The sequence below is a fragment of the Triturus cristatus genome, chromosome 1_2 (genome assembly GCF_964204655.1).
Source record: "Triturus cristatus chromosome 1_2, aTriCri1.1, whole genome shotgun sequence".
Taxonomy (NCBI): Eukaryota; Metazoa; Chordata; class Amphibia; order Caudata; family Salamandridae; genus Triturus; species Triturus cristatus.
Window position 1 is genome coordinate 828,371,457 of NC_140580.1, and position 20,045 is coordinate 828,391,501.

Below are 20,045 nucleotides of genomic sequence, written 5' to 3' on the forward strand. Positions count from 1 at the left end.
CCAATACCGATTCCTTCCTTGGTGTCTTTCTTTCTTTTTTCATTCGTTCTTTCATAGTTACTCATGAAGAAAATTAGCCTTTATCAAATTAAATTTGCAGAGCTTATAATACTTGTTATGTATTCCCCTCTTCCTTCCTTGTTTGTTTGTTTTCTTCTTCATTTGTTTTTTTCTTTCCTTCTTTTTTGCTTGATTGTTTCTCTCTTGCCTTCTTCTTTTCTCTCTTCTTTTTCCACTTCTTTCCTTTCTTTTTTCTTCTTTCCTTTCTCTTTCTTTCATTTCTTCGTTCTTTTAATCTTTTCATTTTTTTTCTTTCTTTGCTTCTTTTCTTCCTGCCTTTTTTGTCTTTCTTTCTTTCTTTCTTTCTTTCTTTCTTTCTTTCTTTCTTTCTTTCTTTCTTTCTTTCTTTCTTTCTTTCTTTCTTTCCATCCTATTATCCTTTCTTTCACTCTTTCCTTCTCTCCTACTCTCTGTAGTGTTTTTTCTTTCTTTCCTGTTATCCTTTCTTTAATTTTTTTTTCTTTTCTTAATTCTCTCTTGCTTTCTTTCCTTTCCTTTCTTTTTCTTTTCTTCTTTCTTTTTTCCATCCTTCTTTCCATCCTTATATCCTTTCTTTCACTCTTTCCTTCTTTCCGTCGTGTTTTTATCTTTCTTTCTTTCCGGTTATCCTTTCTGTCATTCTTTTTTCTTTCCTTCTTTCTGTCTTGCTTTCTTTCCTTCTTTCCATTTTTTCTTTCCTTCTTCCTTTTTTCCATCTTTCTTTCCATCCTTCATTCCTTCTTTCTTTACTTTCTTTTTTCAATCTTCATTCTTTTTCCTTTCTTTTTCTTTCTTTCTTTCTTTCTTTCTTTCTTTCTTTCTTTCTTTCTTTCTTTCTTTCTTTCTTTCTTTCTTTCTTTCTTTCTTTCTTTCCTTCCTATCTTTTTTCTTTCTTTTCTTCTTTCGTTCCTTCTTCCTGCCTTCTAACCCTTCTTTAATTCGTCCTTGCTTTCCTTCTTTCTGTAATTCTTTAATTCTTTCTTGCTTTCTTTTCTTCTTTCCTGCTTTCTTTCCGTCTTGCCTTCTCTCTTTCTTTACTTCTTGTCTTCTTTCATGCATTCTTTCTCAAAAGCAAGATGCACCATTGGCAGATAAATAAGCTTTTTTAGGTCTGTGTTAGCTAAGACCTTTACATTTTACTAAAATTCTGTCTATGACATAGCTACATATATACAGGTTTTCATACACACTTCATCCATTTGTGTGTGGATGTGTCATTCACATTTTCCCCAACCCATTCATGCATGCATCAAGGGGCAATGCAGCAGCCCACTTGAGCAAATGGCTGACTTCACTAAGAGTTACAGCTTGCTGCCCTTTGACAATGAGGACATCCACACACGAAGTTGTTCCCTTCAGTGCCAGGGAGTAATGTGTTTTCTTTTTTGAGACCAAAACACATTGTTTCCCACCTGTCAGTTTCCCAATCTATAAATTTCTGCATAAGAATTGCTAAAAGGCTGGCGGACATTGCCAGACCTATTGGCTTTGCCAATTCATGTGAAATATGGGGTGAAGGGTGCTAGGTCAAGATTTATCCTTTTAGAAACATATAGTGCAGTAGTAAGAAGGAAGTGGGCATGTTGGAAGCTAGAGGGAAGGTGGGCATGATTTTTATATTTGAAGACAAAGGAGGACGTGGTCAATCGGTGCATTTTATGTGTAGCTAATGGCTTTCTCCCTCTGCTTAGAAGATCCACGTGAATCTGCTTAAAGGCAGTGCTTATAGGGAGAGGGTGTAAATAACCATAAGATTGGAAGGAGCTATCAATAACAACAAGTTTACTAGTAAGGCGTTTCAAGACCATTACTCTGCCTATGGACCACCCTCTGCGGAAAAAAGGCACTGGTTGTTGCTCCGAAGGAGTTCACATTTAAATACTATTAATATTAGTTCAGTATGGATATAATTAAGTGTAGAATCATCTGAGCGGTCCTTGGTCACCCTGTTCTACATTATTATTTGCTCACTGCCTGTTCATCTGTGTTTCATGTGTGTTTACTTCCTTTGCAGAGAATGACCAGAACCAATTTTCACCATGAATGAGTCACTGGTCACTCATGGTCTCATGCTTCATTCTCTTTACCTTCCCTATTGCCACTTCTACTGTGCCATGCATGAATGCAGAGCAGTGAATGACCTTTATTTCTCAGAGTGTGACATGAGGTGCAATCCAATCATCAGTGAGAGGCACTTACACAATCTGCTGTCAGTCGCAAGCCCAGTGCTGTATTGATGTGTTAAATTGCTCGTGCCATGTATCTTATCAAGCACCTGCATCTACCACACACACTGCCAGTTTTAGCCACATTTAATGCTTTAGTAAAGCCTTTGTTGCTCATACACCACGTTGATGAGTAGAAGAGAAGCTTTAGAGTGTAACCAGAGGAGGGTTGTTGCTCATCAACCTTTAACTACCACAGCCTATATGGAGCCTTATTTATATTTTTCACCTCACCAGCAACATAGGCATTATCTGGTCAGATTTAGAATTAATGTAGCCCATCTCTTGGTGTTTTATCACAAAGATGGGCTTGGAGAATCTAATCTTGTGTTATGTTCATGTGATTGAGAGTCTGTGCAATCCAAGCTGCATTTCCCCTTTATTTTTGCAAGCTGAACACTGCACCAAAGACATTGTTTTTAATCACCTTCCTTAGGTCTTTCAGTAAAAGAAGATGTAGGCCAGCTTCATTTTATCTTCAATCACTGCTGTCGGATGTTGTTTGCAAAATGGCTCAGAAATTAATTTAATCTGCAGTGAGATTGAGAAACCTGGAGGGCAAGTAATGTACAGTAACGCGATGTCTTATGGAGTCGATCTGTCAGACAAGTTGTTCCTTTTTATTCTACGTTTTTATCTAATTTATAGTAAGTATATTTAGAGTGTGTGAGACAAGTGAGCTGCTTGATGTAACGATAAATATTCGTGGTATTATTTGTAGACTGTTGAAAAAGTTTTTCTTCCTTTATGCTGAAGTCACTTTATGAATTGATTTTAAAGCCTGGTAAAATTATTGTTCTGTATTATTTATTGTACTGAAGGTCTGTGTGTTATGTATGGTTTAATGTTTTTTTTAAGCTGATTAAAGAGTTATTGACTGACTGACTGCTGACAGAACAGTTTGAGACCTTGAACACATCTAGTACTATTAAATAATGACTCCCGTCTAAAAGATTTTTTTACCCTGAATTGGATACACTTATACTACCTTTCAGGACTCAGAGTTGAAGGATCCAAAGGCAGATAAGGGGTACTGGACCCCATTGTAACAACTGGGCCTTTCGTCACTGGTGTCCTGGGGGGCCAGTACCATGGAGTCCCTAATTGGAAACCAAGTACCCCTTTTTAGCACTTGCCTCTCATGGTAGTTTGGCAGAGCAGTCCAAGGCTTACTCAGAGTTGGTGCTGCGGGAGAGAGATCAGCGCTCAGAAGCATAATAAACAGCACTTAGTAAATTGTCCAGTCAGTGCTTTTTCCTATAAAAAAGGAAAACGATTTTATTACATATGCTGCAAGGTATTATACATTTAATGGCTGGCAGCATTACCTATGGTGACACTCAACAGGACCTCACACCATGCTACAGATGCTCAAGTAACCCCTGGATGTACCCTCTACCCTGTGTGCAGGAGGTAGCACTAGCAGTCTATCGACCTGCAAGAATTGAGTGCTAGGAACACAATAAGACTCCCTACAGGCCTAACTCAACATACTGAGTGCATTTAATAATAGTCAGGCTTACTGCCTTTGCCAGTGTGTCACCACAATAGTAAAAAGCAAAATTCTGACGTCATAACAGTGCAATCTATATTGAAACATTTCGAGGTGATACCACTTTTCTATTATTATATGTGCAATAAGTTATTACCACTAATAAATAATGAATTCAATGTCCCAAGTTTGGAACATATGATTTCTTCTTTAACTTTATACTAAATACAAAACAGTTATGCACACCAATATAACAAAACGAAACGTTGTCAATCTGGCAACAATTAAAGTTATTGAAAACTACACCTGGGTCTCTTTTGTTAGACCTCAGAAGCCTTAGAGGGCTCTTGGGGCCTACCACTCTTCTGGAACCCCCACAACCCATAGCAATCATTTTGCTGGTACCCCTGCTCGTCGGGCTTCATCAGAAACTATTTGCAGGTCCACACAGAACTATAGGGAGCCCTCCTCTGATGCCACCATGGGCTGCTCTCCTTCCATTTCTTTTTCTAATGGGCTCTCGGGCATGTGTGTTTTTCTCAAGTCAGGTGCCCGTGCCCTTCCTGTGGAGTATCCAGGTGCCTTTAAGGAAAAGGATGTGAGGGAACCCAAGGCTGTGCAGCTAAAGTAGCTTCACTCCTCCCTCCGAGGAGACTTCCCTTGCAGCAGGGTAGCCAGCTCCTTCTTTTCTCCTGCTCTGCCACCAAGCGCTGTTCACACCTGCAGCATCCTCCACTCTCCCGCAGGTATGAGCATGTGAAGCGGGAGAAAACAAATGGCACTGCTTCCATTGCCTTCCCTAGGGTCCCTGTTACTCGGAGTGCTGCAGTGCTCCAAAGATGCCCCCTTTATGCTGGATATCCCCGGGGAAATTGGGAGGTTCTTGGAGCAGGGAGCTCCACAATCTTAAGTTGGCCTATAGCCCCCCTCCCTCCCTGAGGTGTTGGCCTTTCCGGAGAGATATTGAGGAACGAAGCGTCAATGGGATGCAATGCATTCTCCCTGTCAAGGCCTCCCCTGCATAACCTAAGCAGCCATGGGCTCCCTGGGGATAATATAAAGAAACGGTTTGATGTGTTCCAGTGTTCTTTGCCCGGTGGCACTGAGGGCATACAGAACAGGCTTAAACATAAGCAGAGTAAAAAAACACTATCCTAGACCCCACTGGGCCATTTGTTGTGGGGTTTGTTGTATTTGGCTCCTAGGGGAGCTCTCCAACCATCAGGAGTGTTGATTTTAGGCCTACTGGCCTCTAATTATATACAGTTGTCTTGAAACTGATTTCTCTACTGCTCTCCATCCAACACGGGAGAGTTCAGGGCTTGCCTTCCTGCCCTTTAGCTCCTCAGCCAGAGTTTCAGCTTCTGCTACAACTCTCAACACACAGCTGCCTCCTTCAGGCAGTGGGGAGCAGTGCATAGCCCAGAGCCTCTGCTTCTGTCTGGTCTCTGGGTACTTGCCCCTGAGTCTTCCTTCAGCAGCACCCTACGGCCCACAAGGCTAGTTTATACCACCTGCCTCACACCCCATGGCCTTCTAACCATTTGCGGAGCACTTGCATGTCCAGCCCAAGCTGTGAGAGAGGTTGCCCTCTCCAGAGATACTCTCCATAGGACTAGTCCACAAAAGGTCCGGGGGAACACTCTCCTCCAGGGTCCCCCTGCATGTCTACACCCTATACCAATGGTTCCCAAACTTTTGACTACTGACAACCCCTAGTAAGTCACTACTGGAAGCCGGGGACCCCCAAGCAATTTGTACTATTTACATTTCAAACATTAAATCACTAATTCTGGAAAAATACACAAACAAGTGCACACTGAACAAATACTCTAATAGCTAAAGATTTTATTATTTTATATTGAAAAAATTTGCGAAAATCTAAAGATTTTAATGGGAAGGTTGGTACTGCACCTCGGTGACTACCTTTTCAATGTTTGCTTTTATTTTGCGGTACGAGGCTCCTGCTCCTGTCAGGGCCGTTCTGGAAACCCAAAGCAGTCCTGGCAAATGTTGTCAGACAAGTCCCTTTATGGTGCGCATCAAGTGCAGCGAGTGAGCCTGACCACTACAAAGGGAGCTTTGGGGGGCTCCCACCCAAGAAAATTAGGGAAAAGTGGTGCATTCCACATACATTCGTCATTATATATTGGACTATATTAGCATGGTAATTGATGAGCTAGCTGTGTGCCAGTATACAAAGATCTTTGTTGGGGCTCTTCAATGATTCCCTAACTATCACCCTCCAACAGTGCTTCTTCTCTCTCCATAGCCCCCCTGTCACATGTATTGTATTTGTTTGATAGCATCTCTCATACTGGTGTAGGGCAGAGACAATGAATCATACATGTGTAAATCAGTCCATAGGAAATGTTACATAAGGCAAAGGGGACTTCAAGGTGTCGTATTCAGATGTCATCTATACTGGTAGGCATTTTTAATAGTGCTTAGTCTGGAGAGGCACAAACTAAGGATTCAGAACATAACAGCATTGACATTAATAATAAGAATTTATTTCTACCCAAATAAACCTTTATTAGCAGCAGCAGGATAGTGAAAGATTGAGAGAAAACATAACTTACCAACTTGTAACATGCAGTTTGAATGCAGATGGCAGTTCATAGCTCACTGTGCTAGTTTACGATTGTAACTTATGATCTGCACAGTAACAACAGAAGCTCTGTGACAAAAGCAGTCACCCACTGAGCTATGCACATAAAACATTGGTTTTTTAAATGCATCGTACACTTTCTTTGCAGCAGGCATATTAAACCTCTGCCCTTCCTTAGAGGAGTCAAAGCTGCCACTAGACAAAACTCCCATCTCTCTACAGCAGATACATTGTCTTGACACTTTTATTGTTGCTTTGAAAACTGCTGACTATACAAGGAACTTTGCAGGACTTTTAAAACTGCAGCCTGCGGACCCCCTGTGAATTTGTTACGGACCCCTTAGGGGTCCACGGACCCCAGTTTGAGAACCACTGCCTTATACTGTCCCCCGGAGGGAGTGGGGAGGCCAGTGCTATTGGCCCTGGAGACAACTCCAGAGTGCCCAATCACATGTCTGCTAGTCATGCGTAACTCGAAAGATAGCTCGGCTGTATTATGCCTGAACCTGTAAGCTCTGGGTCTCCAGTTTATGGATCAGTGTAAACTGAGCAGTAGTTAATCTGTAGATTTTGCGTCACATATTCTGTCATTTCTTTAATGTTTCAATATTGAGCAATATCCCACTTAAAGTTTGATATCTCAACAATCTTATAGGTTTGATACCTCAGAACCTCCTTTCAAAAATCCTAGGTTTGCCACTAGATTTATCTCCTGGAAACATCCTAGTGCATATGCGAAGTACCTGAATTTGATTGTCCTAATTATCTAATGTGCTTCTAATAACATAGATGATTCACTATAAAATAAAAACAATATGTATAACATTAAAAAAGAAACAACCATTAGCGTTCCAATAAAGTAAGACAAAACAACCCTCAATAATGTTTTATGTTTTGAGGATATTACTTATTTTTCTCTATTTTTTAAGACTTAAAAAGTGTTATTATTTCAAAATATTATGTCGGAAATTGCTTTTTCCATGTCTACAAATGGCAAACCCCTATTGATTTTTTTTATAGCCTTCCTCTTTTTTATCTCCTTTCCCTTCTCGTTTTCTGACAGAATTATCAATCATTTTGATAAAATGTGTCATTTGCTCATTGGATCAATAGTCATGTTTGAAAGATTGTAACCTTGGATTTTTGTAAGGCAGTATTCGGTTTCTCCTTATGATCCTATGGCCTGTGACACATCAATCTGCACTCTATGACAAGCACCACGACAAAACATGTGAATAGGAAGTTTGTTGGCTTATTTACCATTTCCATAATCACAATGTTGGTTGACCTTTAAGTTTCACAAACCATATTCGCATAGGATATCTGTTCACAAAATAATTATAATAAATAGTAATTTGCCATAGTGTGCCGCGCAGTGAGTATTAGAAAGGCTCATATATGTTTGTGTGGCTGTTTCACATTCATAAGTTGGAAAATTAAGGTTGAGGAAAAATATATTTGCTTCTTACAATTTACAGAAGCAATGTTTCTTTCATAGCTGTGGTTAGGTAATACATTTAGGAGGTTTTGGGAAATGCATTTGCTTTTCCTTTATCAGCATCTGGAGTTTACAAAAAAGCAACCTGTATGTCAATAGATTTGTTAGATATCATTTACACTTTTCATGGTAGATATAAGACCTGTTGCTCTGACTATACACAGGCAGTGATCCTTGGGTCAGCCCCCTCCTGCCTCTGGTTTGCTTTGGTTAGCCCTGTTCAAGGAAGTGGCTTATTTGTCATATACTACATAACTGGTTCAGCTCACAGCATTTGGTGGAATGTTACATTTTAACAAAGTAATCCATCTCTGGACAAGCAAACTCAGATACCAGCTACACTCTAGTGTCACCAACCATGCTAGAAAGTGTTTTGTGCAGATGAATCTTCTGGTTAAACAGCATTGCCTATGGAAATGATGGTCAATTCACTACAACTAGTATGACAGCAGTCCAGGGCACATCTTTATTGTGCTTACTTATCAGTCAAGTCAATTCTTTCCTTAGACCATTCGCATTAGAAAAGAACACGTTTTGCTGTGATCTCATTGGCTAGATATGTGAACGGAAATGTGAATCACTTAGTTGAGTAACTATAAAAATTCATATAGACACTTAAAGGCAAATTATATACTTTTCAAACTGGACTACTGGTTGAAATTCCCCATATTTCAGTAATATAAGTATATATAAGAAATATAATGTGAGCAAATATGAGACACCACTCTCCTTATGTGATTCATTATTTTGTTTTCTGTACCAAACAGTGCCCATTTTGCCTCATGCAGAGCCCCAATTCAACTTGGCCAGATCAGCCGCTGTTACTTCATCTTCACTAGTCCCTGTAGCCTTTTTTGGTCTCCATCACCAAAAAAGCAGAGCTAGACTGTGTAAATTCCAGTAGCAACCATTGAAGGGGGTTGTTGCAGAAGCAGAGACCTGTGAGTTGTAACATCATACATGAATTAGATCATACCATGTTAGCAACACTCAAATGATTGGTGGATCAAGGCGGGCCTCCTGGACTAGTGTGGTATGTTACTGGCTGTTTCAGGCACATGCATTTTCTTTAGTGATTGATTATCCTACATATTGATTTGTATACCACACTAATCACCCAAGAGGGTTTTCAGGTGCTTGGGCAGGTGTGTAGGTATGTGGTCCCCAAGGTGCTTAGAGAGCCAGGTCTTCAGCTTCTTGTGGAACTTGAGAACTTGGAATTGGGTGTGCTTGTGAATGGGGAACCAGTGAAGCTCCTTGAGGTGTGGTGTGATGTGGGTGCGGCATGGGAGGTTGAGTATGATTTTTGCAGCGGTGTTCTGGATGGTTTGAAGTCTGTGTAGGAGTTGTAGGGAGATTCCGGCATAGTGAATTTTGCCGTCGTTTGGCCTTCTAGTCATGAGTGCTTGCATGACGTCCATCTACTGTTCTGAGGCAAACACTTGAAAATCTTTCATAGCATGAGTAGGATGTGGAAGAAGAAGGTGCGCACTGCATTGAGTTGAGCCGTCATGCTGAGCTAGTCATCTAGGATGATCCCTAGATTTCCTGTATTGTCTGAGGGTGTGGGGGTGTTCCTCCTAGCTCCGACAGCCACCAGGTTGAGTCCTACAGGGAGGTCTTGTTGCCGAAGACCAGTACTTCCGTCTTGTCGGAGTTGAGTTGCAGGCAGTGTGTTCATATTCAGTCTGCTACCATGGTCATACAGTTGGTCAAGTTGGTCCTGGTGGTGGCTTTCTTGTCCGTCAGGGAGAGGATGAGTTGGGTGTCATTGGCATAGGAGATGACAGTGATGTCTTGTGATCAGATGATGTTGGCGAGTGGTGTGATGAATATGTTGCAAAGGATGGGGCTGACGGACTATGCCTGTGGGACTCCGCATATAAATTGCTTGGTCTCTGATGTGAAAGGAGGAAGGAACAGATCAGTGTGAGACCAGATTCTCACATGCCAATCTCGTGTGGTCTTCCAATGAGGGTGTTGTCCAAGGCCGCGGAGAGGTCAAGCAGGATGAGTGCCACTGTTTCTCCATGGTTCATGATGATTTGAATGTCGTCGGTGACCGCAATTCTGTTTCGTGCTGTGGATCTCTCTGAATCCTGACTGAGTGTTGTCTAGAAGATGGTGAAATTCGAGGTGGGTTGTGAGTTGCTTGTTGACGGCCTTCTCAATCACTTTGGCTGGATAGGGGAACAGGGAGATGGGTTAGAATTCGCTCAGTTGATTTGTGTGGACTGTGAGCTTCTTGAGCAGGGCATTGATTTCTGCAAGTTTCCATTCATCCGAAAAAGTGGCAGATGTGATAAAGGTGTTGATGATGTGAGTCAGGGTGGTGCTGATGGATGATGTTCCCAGGTTGTAGATGTAGTGGGAGCATGGGTCTGTTGGGGTCCCTGATTGGATGGTCCACATGAATGCTGCTGTATCATTTCTTGTGAGGGCCATTTGGTCAGGTGGGTGTCTTGGTTGGTGGTGGGTAGATTAGCAATGAGTTAATTGGGGTTGGGTTGGTGTGTAAAGTTGATGTAGATGTTTGCGATTTTGCTTTGGAAGAAGTTGGATAGGTTGTTGTACAGTTGTTGGGAGGCAGCAATATTGTTGACAATGGCTAAGGGCAAGGTTGAATCCTAAACGATTGAGAACATCTCCTTGCAGCTGTTGGAGCATCCTTTGATGAGGTTCGCCAATGCTTTTTACTTGGCATCTCTTTTTTGCTGGTGATAGTGTCTGAGTGCAGCCAGTTTGTCCTATGTCATACTTGACATTAAGGGTCTGACAATTAATTTAATCAGGATTTGGAGTGTTAACATAAAGACAACTGTTTCCAACCATAGTTGACACTTACAAATAGAAAAGTTTCATTCCGTAAAACCACTGGATAAATCTGTAAATAATGAGAGGGAACATCAATGACATTCAATCTAAAAAGTTGGACCAGGAATAATAAACTTACATTGAGTCCCAAAGATTCAGTTGCTTTCAAGAAACATCATACCAAGGAATGGGTACATGGCATCAACTCTGCAGCAGCGTTACTAATACTTAGATATGTAATCATAAACTAGCATGCTAGACTGCCCAGTAGCTGAGATTAGAACTGGAAGATGCCCCTTAGATGGATCTGCTCAATGTCATTAAAGGAAATAATGATCCAAATGGTGATTTACCCCACTTAGAACATGATGCCTTTCTGTAGGCATTCTTGGTTGTTCAGCATCTTGGAAACTTGAACGTAAAATGTGCTTCAAATATTCTGGATATTATACTGCGTAAGTTGCTAAGAAAATGTACTGTAGGCTTTTCTCTAATCGACATTACAACATTATTTGAATAACATTCTAAAATGGTTCATATTCTGGAAAGCAACCGCAGCTTGATAATATTTTCTCTCCATATGTATATAGGATTCACCCGTACAGGGCAAAGACAACGTAATATTTATGACAATAAAAAAGTGCACTGAAATGCACTATTGTTGATCTTGAGTATATGTCATGTGACATGAAATACCCAAGGTATTTTATTAACATCTGGCCTTTAAAATAGGTACAGCTACCAACAATGCCTCTTATCTTGATATAGCAATCCTTGTATCTCCCCAAAAGTGACTGGTCAAAGATATGTCTAGAAGAAGTATTCTGAGAATCACTGATGCTGTGTCACCTTCTCTTAAGAAAAATAAATTCAATATAATTTTATTTATTATTTACTATTCGTTCAAAAAGGTTTTTTCGGGAACAAACCCATAAAACAAGCAATAAAAAGTAAAGACATTTACACTAAAATACATTAAAATCAAGATCGTTAATTGAACTTCAAAAAAGAGCAAGACAGCGATTGGATCAAATAAAATCAATGAAACACAGTGCTACAGGTATAGGAGCAGCAAATGGAAGTGTACTAATGGAAGTAATATTTAAACCAAGTGGGCAAACCATTGCAAAAAGGCAGGTTATATCATTCGATTCCCACACACAGTAAAGCACTTTGAAATCAAACTCATAGAGTGCAAAATAGGCAGAGCAGCAATTGCATCATAAGAAATCCATGTGGCACAGAGCTACAAATATAGAAGCAACAGAGGGGAACATGCCAATACAGGTGATATTTAAACCAATTATGCAAACCGTTACAAAGGAGCCGTTATGTTGTTCAGTTTGTGGACATAAAACAGCAACATACATCGAACTGGCCAAAGAGTTGAAAAAGGCATACTGTCGAAACATGATTCATAATGAAACAGTTACAAAAATGATCTTAATCCAATAATAATAAAGATCAAGTCCAATCATAAGCCCAGCAGTGTAACATCCAGGTTGGGCCAAAGCACATCTTCTCCATAGGGCATGTTCGATGGTTACAGCCGGAGACTTAACAATTTCCTTGTATGCCTGACTGCTAATAGATAACAACCCAAACTTAGTGCCCTGGGAATATTGAAGTCAGATCTTAAAATCTGGTAAGCATCACTAAAATGACTTGTTTCCAAAGAGATGGACATCAGTTTCATCCATGATCTCCTAGATTTACCATAAAGTGGACAAAAAAATAATACATGTTCTACATGCTCTGTGCCATTTCTACTCAAATGTATTCACCTGCAAGGTGTCAAGTCTAAATTTGATTAACAGGGTATGATCTAACGGTGGAACAAAGGCGTCCATATAAGGATCTAGGGAGGGGGCTATTTTGAAGTCCAACAACCTTTCTGTCAATTCACCTGTCTTCTCATTTCGATCGTACAATTCAGTCACACTGGTCCAATATTTCTCCTTCACAATTGCCTTTGAGTTGGGTTTGATTAGAGAAGGGTCTGACCAGTAGATTCCCAAGCCCAAATTTTTCAGCTTTGCCTTAATATAACTGAGCCAGGGGATGGTATCGCAGCTCCCCATGGTGATTATCTCCTCGAGTGCAGACCTATAAGTGGCCAGTTCAGCGGATGACCACCAGTGCACCCAAAATGGTAATGGCCTTATTTTTGCTATATTCCCAATTCGTTTGAGTCCAATATCAAAGCACAGGGGGCACGTAGGTGTGCTTCTAGGCAGAGTGAATAAGGGTTTTAAAAAGTGGTTTTCTTTGGAAATGAGCACTTTGAAATTGTCCATCCCCCACAATTCAGCCCCATGTAAGGCTACTGACTGTTCCATGGCCCTATACATTTCTACAACTGAGGACACTGTTTTTGCTCTGGTAGCTCTGTAGCATTTGACTATTATTTATGTAAGCAAGTGAAAAAATACCTCCAATACAATAACTGAATAAAGCCCCCACTCCGAGTTTATCTTTAAAAAAGGCTAGGAAGTTGAAACTCAAATATGTTTACAAATTAGCCTGAAGTACGCATTTGATTCAAAGTTTTTATTATCGCTGGTCACCGTCTCTGTTTTTCATTATCACTGGTGATCAACGCCGCTCTGTGATTATTACATCTACAGGAATCTCTATGAGGATTGGACCAAATTAGTATTTAAGACTAAACATACCAGCTTGCATATTTTGTCGTTTGGAAATCCTAATAGGTTCCCTTCAGGCCAATGGACCTTCTCCGCCATTTTCTGAAGGAGCAATAACAAAAATAGACACACAGTTATGCTTCATCAACTATTAAATACTTTATATTGAGTCAACGAAGAGAGTTTGTGAGTAGTTTAAGATAGAAGGTTCTCTGTGTCTTCATTCATCAGTTAAATATCAATCAGGTTACAGAATTGATAAAAGAAAAATATAATAAATGCAGATCATATTATATTAAACATACAGCATGTTCCATTATGGAAAGAATACCTATTCTAAGAATTGGGGCACAAATGATGTCAGTCAGAACCCATGAAGAGTTAAAAAATAAAGGCAAGAGTAAGATTAGCACGAAGCTAATAAATCAATAATTAATAACTACAGAGTTTCCCATAGGAGAAAATAAAGCATAGAGCAAATAAGTCATGGTTAAGCCAATTAGTCAAAGCATAACGCTAGCGGTTTAATGAATATCAATAGGGCACACAGCATGTTGTTCTGCTCTGCAGCTCTGCCTCCGCCTCTCCAGTTGAATCTGCTCTCCATCGAAAGGAATCTCTCTTCTTCTCTGCTCTCGTCTGAATCAAAGTCTGCACTGCATCTCCTCTCCTCTCTGCCGATCTCCCAGTCTGAGTCCTGCCCTCATCAGTTCCAGTTCTCCTCCATTTTCCTCTCATCTAAGGCAGTCTTCCCTCTAGTTCTGTTACATTCTACTCCAATATAGTTCTTCTTCTTCTAAAGCTCCTAATCTCGGAACGTGTTAATAAATCTGTAAATATTGCACAAAATGTGGCATGTTTCTTCATCTCCTCCAACGGAAATCCAGCATTCTCCAAAAGGCACATCCTCCCCTTTCCTCCTGTCCACATGTCATTCATCAGGAGCTAGTTATCACTTTGTTGGCACTACACATTTTGTATCGTATTTAAAATGATCTAATTTCCTAGTTTTCTGATAAACATGTTATTCTAATTAATCACATTACATTAGCTGCAAGAGAAACTTATTATTTAAGCAGGGAAAACTTTAGAATAATATTGTGGCAATGTATTTTGAAGTAGTGTGCTTTATTTATAATAACTACAGCAAGTAAATGAGGCTTTATCTCAGTTTATGAATAGATATCTGTTTAAGATTACATTGTACCAGCAACTAACACATATCAGGAAGGCTCTAAGTTACATTCACAGTACTTTTTTCTGTTATCTGCAAGGTCAAATTAAGTTTCTTCTGAGCAAGCTGCAAACCATTAATTCCGCTCTTGTGTAAGTTGCTTTTTAAAATGTTGAGTTAATTTAACACCAAATGTACACTACTACTGCACACATGTTTACTAATTATTGTAAGTTAAAATAAACACATTCTATAATTAAAATAAAGTCTAAACTAGTCACAGTAACTCTGAATTATACTTGCACATGTTTTAACATTTGAAAATAACATGATTTATTATAGGAGAAAGAATCTGGTTAAAGGCCTTTTAAGCCTCATGTTTTCATTTTCTACACCAAATGTATGTATGTCATTTTGAAATGCTCAAGAAAGATTGTCATTTTAACATGTTATGCCAGTTGAAATTTTATTTTAAAAGTTTTTCCTACATATCATATTGCATTTTTGGTGGCAGCTTCCCAAGACAAAGATAATAAAGATTTCACCAGATTTGATCAAATTTCACCTGTTGGTGCTAATACTTTTACTTGCATGTTGTTTTAGTGGACTTTTTCCCATTGTTTGCACAATATTATTTGAGGTCCACAAATAATTTGCCAATATTAATTGGTTGCAGCATATTTTGATTACAACTTTCAAAAGTGGGTGTTTGATGACAACCTATTTCCTTTCACTGGGTTTTTCATGAAATTAGTTGCACTTTAGCATCACAACTCACAGTCAAACTTTTTTCCGAATTACACATCAGCATCACTCTTAGTTGATGAAGGATTTCTTTCATTTTACAAGCTGACAGATATTATAAATGATGGACTGGTGTACTCATTGAAAACCATGATATCTGAATTGTTACTGGGTCCAGAGAAGACGAAAAACCTCAGGACCAGATTTGGAGTTTGGTGGGTAGGGTACTCCATCACAAATGTGGCAGAGTACTCTGTTTGTCAAACACTTGGTCTGCCTACCTCCTTGTGAGTAGGGTGTAGTATTAGCTTTCCATCGCCAGAGTATTTGTTGGATGGAAAAGATCCCCCATCGGCCTGGCACAGTAGATGTTGTCAGTGAAAGGACATTAGACCGCTCACCCTATATAGGGTGGATAGTGTAATGTTCTTTATTCTGTCCATCACCTCCAGGTAAAACTCAGGCAGCGAAGGACAGAAAAAACAAATAATGAACCCCCACATCCAGGGAAAAGGTCCCTGGTTGTGGATGTCATTAGTTATTGATTTTTCAACAATAAGCTCTCTTTGTGAGTTTCTTTGTGAAAAACAAAAGCTTTGTTAAAGTTTTCTGAACAATCATCTAAACCAGCAGTGGCCATCCACCAAACATTTTGTTTTTTGACAAGAATTGCCATGGTATGGTTATTGTCAAGGAACAGAATGGGTCAATGGTGAGCTCTAAATTTGGTGGACAGTAGTCCATTCACTAAACTTTAAATCTAACCCTTAGTTTTCTTATGTTGGTTATGTTGTCATAACCATTTCAGATGTTAACATAAAAATAGAACAGTAATGGTTAATACAATGAGTACATAATACAGTATGTGAAATGTGTATATTTATTTTAATTTCTTCTAAGTTGACTGCTACCTTTTCGATTGAATGTTTGAGTGTGCTATTTGATAAACAGCTCTAAAATTGGTCTTTTTTAGCTTGTTTCACGTGAAAATAGTCCAGAAGGACTTCGACGGGCTGATTCCTGCAGGAAATCAAGAAACTTCAGCAAGCAGCCCAGCACTGGGGATTACTATAGATATCTAGGGCAGAACACAGGCGAACAACCAGGGAGTAGAAAGATGGCACACAGTGAGGAGGTGAGCCTGGGCAGAACCCAATGCCCACATTTTACTAACCTAAAATTCACCCAGACCTTTATAAATGTATGACCCAATAATGGTGATGTGAAATTTCTTGATCCACTAAACTTCTATGAGACCCATGTTGGCTTCCAAATGTCTGCTCCTCCAGCCATTCTCTGGGCAACTACATTTTTGAATGGTCTTTCTAAACTGTTACTGTAAAGGAATTTTCTTTTTTATTCACCTTCCCACTGTCAGTACCTCTACTTCACTTCCTAATTTCAGACTTTAGCATTGTACCATGTACTTGCATCATGCACATTTTCCTTACTCTCTACTGTTTTAAAGTTCAGTTTTGTAGAACTTAATTTCAGACATTTTAAGGGACTTTGACTCTTTTCTAGAGTACACATTATCCTCTTTGCCCGAGTTTTCTTGTATTTCACATGTATTTTGTATCCTTTTTTTATTTGGGATTACTCTATTTCATGCATGTATTCATTTCACACTTTCAATGATATTTTTCACTTTGTTGTTCATTTCTTTCCATTGGCTCCTTTTACCTCTTATTAGTTTCCTTGTTTGTGTAATAGTTTTCCCCATTCCTGTGTTAGAATCTTTTAAACTTTATAAATTTGTAATAGGTCTGATTCAGTGCGTTTATTTTTTAAGTTTCATTGTTTTTTTTTATAAACAATCCTATTGCTTTTAGGTAGAATGAATATGATTATTTTCAGAATATAAGGGTGCTTAAAATTATTGGCATAAAACAAAACATTATAAACTATCTGGTGATCCACTTTAACATTATATTGAGTACATTTGTTTCATTTAAATATATTACTCTGAGGAAATGTTCATACACTTCTTGTCTACTACGACATATGTACGTAGATTTAGGAGATCACATACAATGGATAAATGATTAAAATATAAAGACTTTCACTGCTAGTATTTACCTTGGTATATAATCCCTAAAACATACAACAGTCGTTTTTATATCCTTTAAATATTGAACACTTTGTTCTACTTTCAGTTGATTTTACGTGCATACTGTAGGGGCATGCTATTTCAATTTCAAGTTAGTAGTTGAAAGAAGAAAAGCATTCCTCAGCTAGGAGCTGCATGTATGAGTACATTAATTAATTCAAGCCTTTGAGAAATTCTGATTAGCTGATCATTTTCTTTGGTACTGGTGGTTATGTCCTTTACACAAGTGTCTGTCATAACATTTATAAGGCACTGCACAGGTAGATACAAGGACTCATGCATACATGTGATAACCTTTCTCAATTTGACAAAATGTGGGATGATAGCAATTTAAAACAAATGGTTTTTGCCTTTGTGTGGATTTAATGGAATTACTGCTGACATGTGTTTTTGTTTTTTTAATTGGTATATAAACCACAGTCTCAGTGAGTTTCAATTTTGAATCTTCAAAATATTTAGCTAAGATAATTTGATAGGCACATATTGTTGACAGTAATATTTGGGAGACTTTACTTCTAAAACATTAAAATATAAAAGGTCCTTGGTATTGGTCAGAAAATGTATGAATGGACATTTAGGTAAACAGTTGGTCGGATTCTGTTTTCCTGCATCTTTGGCACTGTAGCACACTTCACTTTTAACAAACAATGGCAGTCCCTTTCAGCTTAAATACTACTGATGTTTATTTGCATGCATTTACCTCAAGTACACCTTGGAATACCCTGTCCAGCCCACAGTTAAGAAGGCTAACAATTACACTCATTCATACCCCTGTAACATCCCCCAAAATCCAACATTAGGTTGTAGTAGTCCCCCAGCTCTACTGGAAACCTCTCAATGCACCTGAGATCAAGCATTGGCAAACCCAGTAGGTTTTCCCTTTGGGACCTATTGGCTCTGCCAGTGCCTTTTGGTGATGCACTATAGCATTGGCAAAAAGTGTTTTCAGACCTTGAATAAGAAGAAAAAGCATGAATTTGATGATGTAGCAGCCTTTTTTTCATTTAAATCTCAACAAAGATGCTGTTGGCCTCTGCTCAATTTACTTTCCGCAGCCAGTCTATGAGGTATAGTCATAGACTTCATTTAGGTGTAGGCAGGTCCAGCAATGCTACACTAGTTTACCATTTGATTTGCCCAGCACTATCCTTGCAGTCTATGCTCTTGGGAATCATGAACAGGATGTGAACAGCACACCTAACGTTCTGATTTTGCCTTATAGTTTAAATTCCATGATGTTACTCTAGAACCTCAAAATAATAGGGTACTTGGAATTAATTATTGGATATCAGTAGGAGTTGAAATGTGTGTGTGTGTGTTTGTGTGTGCGTGTGTGTTTGCATGCATGTGTGCGTGTATGTACATGATTGTAGGTCTGCTACCACTGGTATTTTGGTGAATCTGCATGTGTAGACATAGAGCTATAATGCCTACAGTACTTTCTTCCAAGTTAGTCAATCATTTGTATCGCCAACACTTCACTTGAATCCTCCCTCAATCCATGAGCGTGATGTTCTCCAGATCTTGTGCATCTTACTCACTATTCAACTACTATCAAGGTAATGGCTTTATTGTAACTTTCCTGTTAAACTATTATAAGAGTATGGCTTGTATGCTTAACTGGTTTATAGTAAACTTTGTATGTATGTCGATGACACCTTGTTTATTTACAGCCCTTCCAAAAAGAGAGCATGACTAAAAATAACATCACTGCAGTGTTATGAGTAAGTTCAAGAGTGATATCTCATCTTCCGACCCGTGTCCAACTCCATGCAAAATAATCTGCAGTATATGTGCACTTTTCAAATCAGAACTGTTTTGTGTAGCAGGTTAATATAGTTGTGAAGGCCTGTTCTTCTCAACTGAAAATCCTGAAATAAATCCTCTTTTGCTGGCATTCCCTCACTGTTTCATTACATATTAGGCGTTTGTGTATGCTATTTTGATTACAGAAACAATGTCACCTTGGCCTTCCAAAATATGATTTGCACATCTGCAAAGGTCCATTACTCATTTGACAGAATCTTGTTTAAAGTTAGAAAGTTGATTTGTATCAGACCTATCAAATGAGTGGCTGCCAAGCCAGAAATGGATAAAATGCATACCCACCCCTTTTGGTTTCCTCATGGGAATCTATGATTTAGAGTTCCAGATCAAATTTGGAATAATTGCTTTGCACTGCTACTTAAATCGTCTAGATCCTGCACTAGCTGCCTCTTGAAAGTTATTTTCTATTGCATCAAAAGGGATGGCCAAGACATTTGAATGCTCTACAATGAAATGATGTTCATGACTCAATTTTCCAGACGCATAATCATCTAAGGCTTTGGAGATTCCTCAAAACTTGGGTTGCCTTCAGTCACACTCTGGTTTATTCATCTACTGTTCAATAGCATCAACTATTGTGCAAGGGTGAAAGCATGCCACACAAGATGTAGAATGACAAATGTGCTATTAATCCTTGATTTTGCAACTCATGCAAGCAAAAATCTAATCATTTATCAGTTAGCAAATCAGCACCTAGTAACAGAGGCATGACAACCGAGCGCCAGTCCCAAACCATTGGACCAATAGGCAAATAGCTGGTATATAAAAATTAACCAATTTGTTCATACCTTCTCCAATTAGAGAATAATTTTGTACTACATCTCACCAGTTTTATACATTAATACCTAAGAGTTAAGTGAGTTAAA

At 39.0% G+C, this 20,045-nt stretch overlaps 1 protein-coding gene across 4 annotated transcripts in view; it reads left to right on the plus strand.

The window, feature by feature from the left end:
* Window positions 1–20,045, plus strand: part of ESPN (espin) — an 888,237-nt gene that overhangs the window by 578,642 nt on the left and 289,550 nt on the right. For all 4 annotated transcript variants that reach the window (XM_085608893.1, XM_085608894.1, XM_085608891.1 and 1 more), the window contains exon 8: window positions 16,216–16,377. In XM_085608893.1, coding sequence (XP_085465019.1) covers window positions 16,216–16,377 — 162 coding nt within the window. The remainder of the gene's footprint in view (window positions 1–16,215; window positions 16,378–20,045) is intronic.